This window comes from Lepidochelys olivacea, assembly GCF_965140295.1.
Source record: "Lepidochelys olivacea isolate rLepOli2 genome assembly, chromosome: 7".
NCBI classification, from domain to species: domain Eukaryota; kingdom Metazoa; phylum Chordata; order Testudines; family Cheloniidae; genus Lepidochelys; species Lepidochelys olivacea.
In genome coordinates this window covers 20584665-20596634 of record NC_140417.1, presented here as the reverse complement: position 1 = coordinate 20596634, position 11970 = coordinate 20584665, and the positions used below count along the sequence as shown (strand labels likewise).

The 11970-nt window shown below is 45.5% G+C and overlaps 1 protein-coding gene across 5 annotated transcripts in view; it reads right to left on the bottom strand.

Moving 5' to 3' along the window:
• Positions 1–11970, bottom strand: part of GRIP2 (glutamate receptor interacting protein 2) — a 479198-nt gene that overhangs the window by 48568 nt on the left and 418660 nt on the right. For all 5 annotated transcript variants that reach the window (XM_084633196.1, XM_084633197.1, XM_084633198.1 and 2 more), the window contains exons 8-11: positions 9479–9626; positions 8546–8715; positions 1319–1444; positions 495–647 (exon numbers count right to left, since the gene is read on the bottom strand). In XM_084633196.1, the coding sequence (XP_084489322.1) occupies positions 495–647; positions 1319–1444; positions 8546–8715; positions 9479–9626 (597 nt within the window). The remainder of the gene's footprint in view (positions 1–494; positions 648–1318; positions 1445–8545; positions 8716–9478; positions 9627–11970) is intronic.

Here is an 11970-nt window from a genome sequence, read left to right as displayed (position 1 = left end):
GAACACTGCCGGGGAGGGGAGCCTAACATGAACACACATGGAGGTGGATGCAGTATGTCACAGGAGCACCACTTATCAGCAGGGACAGAGGGGCAAGCTCATGATTTGCAAGGTCTCAAGCAAGAGCAAGACCTAAAAGATGCAGGCAGGAGAGATTGGGGGGGGGGGGCGGCGGGGCGGCAGTGATTAACTTGGGCCAGGACTCTGGCCCCACTGCAGGAAAGGTTGGAGTAGTAGGAGCAGTACAAATTAAGGGAGAGAAACTAAACTCATGACAAAGTTTCTCCAAACTCTGATCCCTGCTGGCAAAAAGGTGGGGAGGAAAAGGGGACTGCAAGATGCTGTCAGCACAGCATTCACAAAAGCACAGGGCCCACCAGTCTCTTCCACTGCTTGTGTCCAAGGCTGGCCCTAGTGAGGGCACCTGAGTAGGAAGAGGGAAGGGTTGGTGGCACTGAGATCAACACACCCTTCTAGCCAGGCATCCCACTTACAAGAGCTCTTGTGGTCCTTCTTCCTCTGTCTCCTCCTCATCATGGTGGCACGCGGGCTCATGGGTTGGGAGCTCCGAGGTAGCGTATTCGAATTCTGGCAGGGGAAACCTTGTGTGTTCATGCTGGGCGATGAGAAATTGGCAGCAACCAGAGCTATGCAAACACAGAACATGTTACATACCCACACGAAGAATAATAAATAAGAGAAAACAAACCTAGCTCACCAGCATGGTTAAACGCAAACTTTTAACTCGCCAGTTATACATCAAGCAAGCAAGTAAGCAAGCAAGCAACTACTTCAGCAGATTAAAACAGGACATGCTTTCTGCTGGAAACTTCCATTGCCTAACCACGCATGCACTCACTGGCGTGTTTACTGTAAGGTTGCCTATGATTACGCTGGGCACACTGGTGTGTTACTGTAGGACTGTCTCCTCCTTAACCAAATATGCTGGTATCATTAGTATAGAGTTGTCTTCTTTGCAGCATGTCATCAGCATATTGTAGAGCTGCCCAAGAGCATGCCTAGCTAGTTACACTAGTGTGTTATTATAGGGTTGCTCAGCACGCTGGGCTTTATTGTAGGGTTGTCTGCTCCCCTCCCCCATGTGCTGGACTGCACACACTCACTTAACAATAAAAACCTCATTACGGATTTTTGGACACAGATTTGGAGACCAAGGAAGTGGTGGGTCACATTCTGGATCGATAACCTTGACAGTGTTCTTTAAGCTTACTGTGGGAGGTGAGTGGTCAGTAAGCACGACCGCAGAGCTACTAGCTCTTGCGGAGAGAGAGACACAAATGCTTAGTGGATGGGTTACATTTGCAATAATCTTGGTTGGAGGTCTGGTTCCAGGTGGGTGTCTTGCAGTGCCCTGGATGGTGGGTGTGGCAGTAGTTGACACAGGGATCCCAGCAATGGTGATGGTCACTTTTCTGCACCTTGACTGCAATCAGCACACACAAGAAACAAAACCACAAAGACAGGGAAAAGAAAATTAAGATAAGCAACGAGGAACAGAAGCCTTTGAGGATTCAGCCATTGGGAGAGCTGTGTAGATCAGTGGATCAATGCATTAGCCTTTCCCCACGGGGGACTTTGAGTCAAGTCACATTAGCACCACTTTATTGAGCCAGGCACCATGCAGGCGTCTCATGCACACAGTTCTGCCAGTCTCGACAAGGGCTGCAACATATACCAAACTTCCACATCCCCACCAACGTCCCATTGGTAAGAACAGCCATAATTTTGTTTGGGTAGGAAAGCGGTGTCAGGGTGCAGTGACAGAGTGTCAGCAGCAGGGATGTGTCACTGAGTAATGTCACAGCACAACAACAAATGGATGACGTGGATGTCGGAAATTTGCTTCCCCAAGAACTAGGCTTCCATTCACCTCAGAGCCACTGGCGTGAATCTAACCCAGGTCGGTAGTGCCCAAGACTCATTACCATCTGAAAGCTGTTGTATAGTCACGGGTATTGCTTACACTAGAGCATTTTAGCCTGAACTCCTGGAAGCCTGGTCTACACTGGGGCTCCTGCTGGTGCTAACACTATTTCAGTGGCACCATGCGCTGGGAGCCCTACTGTAGACAAGGCTTCAGAGGCTGCAGGAGGTTTTGAAAGGGAGTCTTGTCTGCTGTAGGGTTCACACCTACACTACCACTGGTGCAGATGAACTAACAGTAGCACTGGTGGGATTTTTCCCCCTAAAACACCCGTACCGTAGATAGGGCCAATGCAAAATGCATTTGTGGTCACTATTTGTTCACCAGTGGTCAGGCATCTATATAAAAAATGACTACCAGAAAAAGCCAAAGATTGAAGGGTCTCTGAGACAGAACCATCCTCTTACCAGGGCAGAACTAAACATATTAACAGAGCACCACGGGGGATTCCAGCCAATGCTGAACACTATATGTGCATGCTGAAGGGAGGTCAGTTTTTAGAGCTTCATCTGGCACCTTTTACCAGCAGTAACTTCACCAACCAACAGATAATGTCACACCTAGGCCAAGGCTAATGGTGATGGGAGGGACTCCTGTCATGTTGAGTTGTGGGCTCCAGAGCACTCACCAAGGCAGAAGAAAGAGGGAAGGGTTTTTTGTTTGTTTTTCATAAATCTTATTAAACACACAAACCGCACACACTGTGCCTCCACTCAAACAGAAAAAGGAGCCTACATTACAGGAAGTCTACATAAAAAAAAAGCTTTAAAAACCAGGGCGCAAACATGACACTTGGCAAACATGCAGGAAGCCACTCGACGGCTTTCCTTTTTATCCCTTCTTCCAGCCCAGCACTTCAGGGGTTCCATAGCAGCACAACGGTTTGCCTGTGCAGATCTGATTGTAGGATTAGGGTCCTAGAGCATAGTCTCCATGCAGGAGCTACCTTGGCTTCACGATACCTATTTATGGTGCCATGCACACTCTTTGAGGTGAACAGATAAATGAATACCAAGATGCATGCACATTTTCTGTTCTGTCTGAAGTGATATTTGAATGTTTTCTTATCAAGGCCCCTGGACCAAGAACTGGCCGTGGCCACTGACGTGGTTTGATTTCCTACTCCCAGAGCACTTGGATCTATTTCCCAGGTGACATGCATCGTGCTATCTATCTATCTATATTTTTGTTTCCTGGTGGGCAATGCTTGATAAAATGAGCAAATTTGCAACAGACCCTCTTTTCAGCAACATACAAACTGCATCCCACAGCAGACAGTCACTGTAGCCATGACTTATAGTGGAGCTCTTTTAACCTTTCACAGACTGATAACCATCCTTCACGGATGAGATATTCTCTGCAAATTGAGCTCTCTCTCTCCAAGTGTAATTGCTGGCAGCACAAGCAGGATCAGCTCTTACCAAGAAACAGATCTCTGACAAGGACACCCGCTCGACTAGTGACTTCGCCACACAGATTTGATCTAAAAAGTTATGTTCCCTGATGATCTAAACACTGGAAATAAATTCTGCTTATGTGATACCCATCACACTATAGGCTTCCATAGGCACTTTACACCAATCACATTGTTCAGCTCAGGCATTTCCTCTGCAATTCGGTGTACTTGTTTCTCTGCGTCCCGTGTGATTTATTTAGCGAACTGAGCAGATGAGAAACTATCTGCTTTTTAAAAGACATGGCTCCAGCTATGCAGTTTGCATGCTGTGAATATAGGGGACACTGTCCAGTAGTTCAGATTAGGGTTGCCAACCTCTAGGAGTGGCCTGGAGGCTTCAGGGAATTAAAGATTAAGCCGTGTGTTGAAACCTCCAGGAATACGTCCAACCAAAATTGGCAACCCTTGGTCAGATCCAAAACACAGGAGTTTTGTTCTCATAAAACCAAATATTAAACAGTATTTAATGAAGAGTAATTGACATTCTTGTGTCTCTATGGGATGTCAATGGCATCTACCCACCTACACTCTGCTGCTCTCCAGAAGGCGATATTCTAGGCCTTACACACCTGCCATCCACTGAAGAAGTTTACCTGTTTTGTGTTGCATGGCCCATTTTTCTTGTGCCCTCATTTGTTCCCAGATTCACATGAACAGGATACTGCAAAGAGGGTGGCAGAGTAACACCCACGCCCTGCTCCATGTACAGCCCTATGTACCCGTACAAGATCAACCACCTGAAGCTTATTATGTGGTCCTGGGGGTTAATCACTATGGGGCAAATTCATACCTGTGCTGGCATGAGCACTGGTGGAGGGACATAGCGGAGGTGGCTTGTGCTTCCCTTATTCTGGGCAGCCAGGGTCCCACTGCCACCCTCCTACAGCCTCCCCCTACCCTTGCAGTGGGGGAAGGGGAGGGACTTACATGGAGGGGGTACTAAGACCCTCTGTGCAGGGGTTATTCCCTGGGGAGGGGGGGAGGTTTATGTCTGCCCTACAGCCCCTTTGCACCAACCTAGACAGTATAAAGAGGCTGCAGGGCAAATATCAGTTTGGCCCTAAGAGCTCAATCACTTACGATGCAGAGGGCCACCCATTCCCACGGAGGTCAATGGGAGCAGAACGTGCTCAGCTTCTCGCAGGACCAGCCGCCACAAGAAAGCTGCAGATGCCTGTAAGGCAGCATTGTTCACCAGTTCTCCCACTCCTAGACCCCGCAGATAGCGGCCTATTACTTCACTAAGGGCTCAGCTCTATGTATACATACATACACACACACACACACACACAGAGATAGATAGGAGCAGGGAACATTTAAGGACATACACCAGCCTGGATCCACAGCACACAGAGCTCTGCGTCATATCAACGGCCGTTCAACGTGCAGCTCAAGGGCATCTGTTTGTTTTGACCTTCATTCGTTAAACAGTTTAAATAACGTGGGAACAGTTGTCACTTTCATACCTTTTGCCTTGAAGTGCCATGATTATGCTAAGAAATTTGCACTCTGGATTGCTACTACGGTTGGCTGATCTAAGTGGGGATGGGGGGAAATGACTGGGTACATACACAAAGCCATCCCTCCATTAAAGGTACCTCCTGAATGCATGTGTTTTGGAAGGAGATTAGGAGCAGGGCACCAAAGCAGGAAGGAGAATGCTCATTTTAATGGCTGTTGAAAAAGGATTAGTTTTCCATTTTTCTTGGGCACCTGGGTCAAGTCATTAGCCCCTCTGCTCAACTGCTCTAATTCTGCACAAATTAATCTAGGCATTTTAGAGCTTTAAACTTTTCTAGAAAAGGAGCAGTTATTAGGGTTTTATGATTCATTAGATTATGCTAACGGACATTACAAATTCCTCCTTTCCCAAGTCATCCTGGAGCGGTAATGGACTGTGAGCTTCGCCTTGGGCTATTATCGGTCACCAACGACTAAATGGGCGCGTGCAAGATTGGTGCCCTGCAACCAGACGACTGAGAAAGCACCATAGAGGTGATTGGAACTGGCAGTTACATTATCTGATCCTGGGCACCATGAAACACTAACAATCAGTCTCGACTTATTCAGTCCCCAGAAAGAGCAGGCCTGCTGTGCAGAATGTGAAGTTTACCCCTTAACAGAGCAGGCTGGGACTGCATTAAATATTATGGTATCGGCACTGAATTCAGCCTAGGTTTAGATGAGGATCCGACCCTCTGCCAACTCTTGTCTTATAGGAGGAGAGATTAAGGCACGGTGTACACTTGGAGCTGGGGGTGTGATTCCCAGCTCACATGAACATATTTCATGCTAGTTCTCATCTGAACCAGCATGCTAAAAATTGTAGCAGAAACACTATAACATGGGCAACAGCAGCGTGAGCTAGCAGCTATGAGTATAATCCCACCTGGACCCTGTGGATAGGGCAGCTAGCCTATGCCATGATGGTCCATGCTACCATGGCTACACTACCATTCTTAGCATGCTCCTTCAGATGAGAGCTGGCACCAGGATGCCCACACAAGCCAGGAATCACTCCCCCAGCTCAGAGTATAGACGTACCTAAGGGCACATCTACACTGCAATCGGAGTGTGACTGCAGCACTTGTAGCTATACCCATGCGATCACAACTAAAAATACCAGTGTAGACACGGCAGCACAGGCTTCAGCCTGGGCTAGTAACGCAAGTACATGCCCAGGGTCTCCAGCATGCTTGTCCAGTCTGCACTGAAGTCCATGACATTGCATTTACATTGCTATTTTTAGTGGTGCTGGTGTGGGTAAGTCTGCCTGCACTGAAATCACACCTTGGGTTGCAGTAGAGACTTACCCTAAGACGGATAACAATGAGGCTTCCAAGGGTGAAATCCTGGGGGGTTTGTCATTGACTCCTTTAGTGATATTTCCTCTCACTGATTCTTCTAGTCCACCACCTTCTTCTGCTCAGACTCAGGGGCACATGATCAAGCAGCAATTACGGCAGTGCTGAGCAGGAAGACCAGCACTCATGTTTCTGCATTTTTTCCATAACTGGACCAACTTGTGGTCTAATTCTCTATCTACTGGCATCATTCACAAGGCAAGTGCCAGGCCCTGCACAATTAAAGATGCACCTTGAAAGCCAGATGCCTATGTAAGGATTGTTGAATAGAAAAAAAATCATTTTGGGGTACCCTTGTAATAATTGGGCTTACATATTTATTTTAAATGTAAACTCAATTAAAAACAATATAAAGTTCATAAAAAAAATCACAACCTATAACCAATGTTAAAAAGGATGACCCCTCCAACGCTCCTAAATTAGTCTAAAACAAAAAACTAATATAGTTCAAAAAACCTATTAAAATCATACCTAGTAAACAAAAAAGTAACACCAAAAATAAATCAAAATTAATCTGAAATGTTTAGCCTAATTAATAAACAAAATGACAAAAATAAGCTATTCCACCCACCATTCCCTTTAAAAGTTCTTTAAAAAAAAAACTTTAAAAAACAAATTAAAAACTGAAGCAACTAAAGCAATTTTCACCATCATAACTGCCACCCCCATCATCTGCCAAGACCCCAGGCCTTCATCATCATCCTATGTGATGTCCTGACCAAACAGGGCAAAAGGAACGTTATCAAGGATCATCATCACCACCTCTACCGGCTCCAGCCAAATCCCAAACACCACCTACAATAAAATGAAATCAAACTTTAACAGTGGCAGCAGCAGCTCCAGCCTATGCCAACTAACTTTTCTCCTTTACCCAATCTAAAACGCTGTCAAACAAGGGGGGGGGTTTCTTCTAAACTCTCTCTCGCTGAAAACAAACAAACCAAAAAACCCCTTAAAATAAAAGCCTTACTTAATGCTTTACATTTCAAATCCTTCAACTGTTTTTCTTATTAATAATGAATGTTAATAGTATATTTGCCACAATAATAAGCAAGGGTAAAGTCCCTGTAAATCAAACCTGCATTTAATGTTAAACAGTAAGTGGGTTATGTTAACACCATTAGCCCTTTTATTCCATCTAAATTAATACAACAGGACTAAGGATGTGAGCTTAGCACAGCTTGTGATGCTGCAGAGCAATGGATTCCCAAGTCAGATGTGCCCATACAAGCCTAGAGGTTAAAAAGAAAAGGAGGACTTGTGGCACCTTAGAGACTAACCAATTTATTTGAGCATGAGCTTTCGTGAGCTACAGCTCACTTCATCGGATGCATACCGTGGAAACTGCAGCAGACTTTATATACACACAGAGACCATGAAACAATACCTCCTTCCACCCCACTGTCCTGCTGGTAATAGCTTATCTAAAGTGACCATCAAGTTGGGCCATTTCCAGCACAAATCCAGGTTTTCTCACCCTCCACCCCCCCCACACACACACAAACTCACTCTCCTGCTGGTAATAGCCCATCCAAAGTGACCACTCTCTACACAAGACGTTCTGGTTAAACTTGTATTTAAACTTGGAGAGTGGTCAGTTTGGATGAACTATTGCCAGCAGGAGAGTGAGTTTGTGTGTGTGTGTGTGTGTGTCCGTCCCCGGGGGGAAAAAAAAGGGGGAGGGGGTGAGAAAGCCTGGATTTGTGCTGGACATGGCCCACCTTGATTACCATGCACATTGTAGGGAGAGTGGTCACTTTGGATGAGCTATTACCAGCAGGAGAGTGAGTTTGTGTGTGTATGGGGGTGGGGGGGTGAGAAAACGTGGATTTGTGCTGGAAATGGCCCAACTTGATGATCACTTTAGATAAGCTATTACCAGGACAGTGGGGTGGGAGGAGGTATTGTTTCATGATCTCTGTGTGTATATAAAGTCTGCTGCAGTTTCCACGGTATGCATCCGATGAAGTGAGCTGTAGCTCACGAAAGCTCATGCTCAAATAAATTGGTTAGTCTCTAAGGTGCCACAAGTACTCCTTTTCTTTTTGCGAATACAGACTAACACAGCTGTTATTCTGAAGCCTAGAGGCTAGTCACTTTTTTCTATTAGTTTACTTGACAAACTTCGTCTCATCCACTGTGTTTCAGCAGAATGTCTATTTTTCTCCCTAGATGTCTCTCCCTGGAGCTATCCAATGTTTTATGAGAACCACGGTACAGATATTATGTCAGCATTAAAAACAAACAAACAAGGTTTGGCTTCTTACTGCAAGTACACACCTGTGTCTGGAGGTTTCAGGGGGAGTCTGCTCTGGTGAGCAGGGAGTATTTCCAACTTGACATTTTCCGAAGTGGTGGCTAAGAGCTGAGTGGCCTCTAACAAGGAACAGTGCTCTGTGCTGGTGCCATCGATGGAGAGGATGTGATCACCAATGTGCAAGGCCCCACACCTGCAGAGGAAAGACACAGCCCATTATGTAAGAGCACAGATTTGTGTCCTGTGGTTAGGATTAGAGTTGGGCAAAATTCAGCAATTTTGGTTACCAGGGCTTTCACGTGAACCTGTTTTCTTCTCAGTTTTCTGATCTCCCCTTTAAATTTCCAGCTTCTAGCAAATGAAGCCAAAAGCTCAAAGGGTGACAATCAAGTTTGGATTGGTTCAGTTGAAGCCAAATCAAAAACCTATGAGATTCTAATATTTTGCACCCACAGGATAAGTTGGCTGAAAACCCAGCCAGCTTCTTTATGAATATAGGCCGAGTTTCAGGTGTACATTAAATCCTGGCAGCCAATGAAGGAATTCAATGACAAGACTATTACACTAATCATGACCTAGGATTGTAGAAAGGCCTGTATTTCCTATACCCTAGCATAAAGCAATAAAGTGTATATAACAAATGGGCACAAGCCAGAAACATCAGCTCTACATTTTTGAACATCTCAAGGCTTGAAGATATTCAGATGTAGACTTCATATTTGGGCTCAATTCTCATATGCATTGGATCAAATTTGTTGCTGATGAATAGAGTCCAATGAGATTTTTTTTAATCCCACCAATTTTGCACAGAATCCTTGGACATTGCTTAAAAAAAACCACATTTTTTCTAGAAACTAGTGCATTTCAATGGGGGAGAAGTGGAATATAACTCAAATGGAACAAAGTAAGCAGCAGAGAAGACAAGTGCAACACTGCCATCTTGCTCAGGTTCATACCTATCCACCACGCTGGCGGGCTTGATCTTGTCAATGACTATGACCTGTTTATTCCGATGTGTGCCTGTTGTCAGAGTAATTCCTAGTGTAGATCCAGGAGTCTTGGCTATTTCCACTAGTAACGGACCGGAAGCATTGGCTACAGTATCTGAAAAACAAAAATAGCATGGAGTTTTAAGACAGTTCTATTGCAGTTTTGCCAACTATAAAGTATCGAGGAAGGCAAGGTAATTTGCACGTTCACCGGTATAGACGGAATCTTAAATACCCAGTTCTCTCTATCCGCCTCTTGCTGCACCTTTACTTCCTCTTGTGTCAATACATAAGTTCTGTGGCTTCAAAACAAAGATGTGGTAATAGGTTCTAGAGCTATTACAAAGTTGCACCAGTTTCCACATGACCACCTTTTATTACATTGATGAAATAAGATCAGGCCAGACAGTACTCTAAGACCGTGTAATACTTATATCAATAATATTAAAAGCAACTACAATGCTTGTCTCCTGGGAGGTTAGAGAGGGTTGCAGAGTGGAGAGACAATGCACTAGTTCTCTTCCTAGAAAAGTACAAAGAAACCCAGGAAGAGAATAGAATCCTATATTACCAGCTATTCAGAGAAAGGCAAGTGGGTCTGCACTTAAGACTGGGAGCCAGGAACTCCTCAGTAATCATGGCTTTGGCACAGACTCCCTCTATGGCCTTGGACAAGTAATTTCACCTCTCTGCCTCAGTTTATCTATCTATAAAATGGGGCTAAAGACCCAGACTTACCTATTACCTGACAGGAGTGAGGAAATTTTGTAATTTGTTAATGTCTGCAAATGTGTTTTCATTACAACTAACCATCAGATGTTGTATTAGAGATTGTTCCTGCTCAGACATAGACAGACAGACAGAGAGAGAGACAGAGGAAGATTCATATATTCATATCTTAACTCCCTTCATATCCAATAAACTATTTCAAGAGGAGAGGGGGGGAAAATCTGGATACCAGGCATCTGACTGCCTAGATAAGGGTCCCCCTCCTCCCTATGATATTACCTAAAGCCATTGTAAAGCAGCAAGATTTATGAAGCAGATAAAAGTTTTTACACTATGCAGTCCACAGCCAGAGTTGGAGCCCTCCCCAGCACTCTGGGATGCGTGTAGGCGGAGAGCTTCACGGAAAGCCAGCCATCCGCTTCAAAAGAGCAGCTAATAGAATCACCTCTGAGAATTCCTGCATTCGAGGCCTCCAAGGCCCTTGATTATTCTGGGCAAGGCTTTTCTCTTCTACAATATGCACACACACTAAAGTGCTGATGTTATCTGACTACAATTGGAGACAGGGCTCACTCCAGCTTTCAGATAAATGGGAACGCATTGATGTATGGTTCTTCCTTGTGATTTTACACTATTCCTCATAGACACTAACTCTCCGATGAAGTGAGCTGTAGCTCACGAAAGCTCATGCTCAAATAAATTGGTTAGTCTCTAAGGTGCCACAAGTCCTCCTTTTCTTTTTGCGAATACAGACTAACACGGCTGTTACTCTGAAAACTAACTCTCTGGACACAACCAGGTGAGCAGAAGTTTCCTTCACCTGGGCTTTTGCCAGATATGCAGAGCTTCAGTTTTCTAGATCTCAGTTAGACCCTGTTCACAATGGCTTTTTACTCCCAATTGGGAGTCATGTTTAAGCTTGGTTTGAATAAGATTCGAGCTAAAACAGTTTTTAACATTAGTGCCAATTAGCAACTTTCAGCGCATCAGGTGAGACTTTGATCCACAGACAAATCACAAACCTCCTTAAAGTCAACGGGTGTCACACTTTCTTTCAGACTCAATGAAAGGAGCAATTAAATTACGTCCTTTTCGGTAGTAGAGAGAGCCGAGTACAAACAATGGAGGTACAGCCCAAGGCACCTTGCAGGTCAGAGCTAAGCCATCTGGGTTGAGGGATTTAGGATACTGGTTTTTCAGCCTGTGTGTGCTAGGCCTCATCTACACTGGCAAGTTTCTGGGCAGTAAAGCAGCTTTCTGCGCTGTGACTCCCGAGCTGCACACGCTGCCAAGCCACTGAGTGTGCAGACACTGCACAGTTGCAGCGCTGTAAAAACTCCCCCCCGGACGAGAGGCGCAGAGCTTTCTGCACCGGGGGCACTGCGCCTCCATGCCAGTGGAGACACCCTGGGCGATTACAGCACTGCGATTGGCCTCCGGGAGCTGTCCCACAATGCCTGTTCTCGCCTCTCTGGTCATCGGTTTGAACTCTACTGCCCTGCCCTCAGGTGACCAACCGTCATCTCCACCCCGTAAATTCCTTGGGAATTTTTAAAGTTCCCTTCCTGTTTGCTCGGTGATGTGTGCAGTGGTCTCAGTGCACCTTTCCAGGTGGCCATGCCGGCTCCACGCACCAGGCGATCCCCCGCTGGGAGCGATGCCAAGCTGCTGGACCTCATCAGCATTTGGGGAGAGGAGGCTGTCCAGTCCCAGCTGCGCTCCAGCCGTAG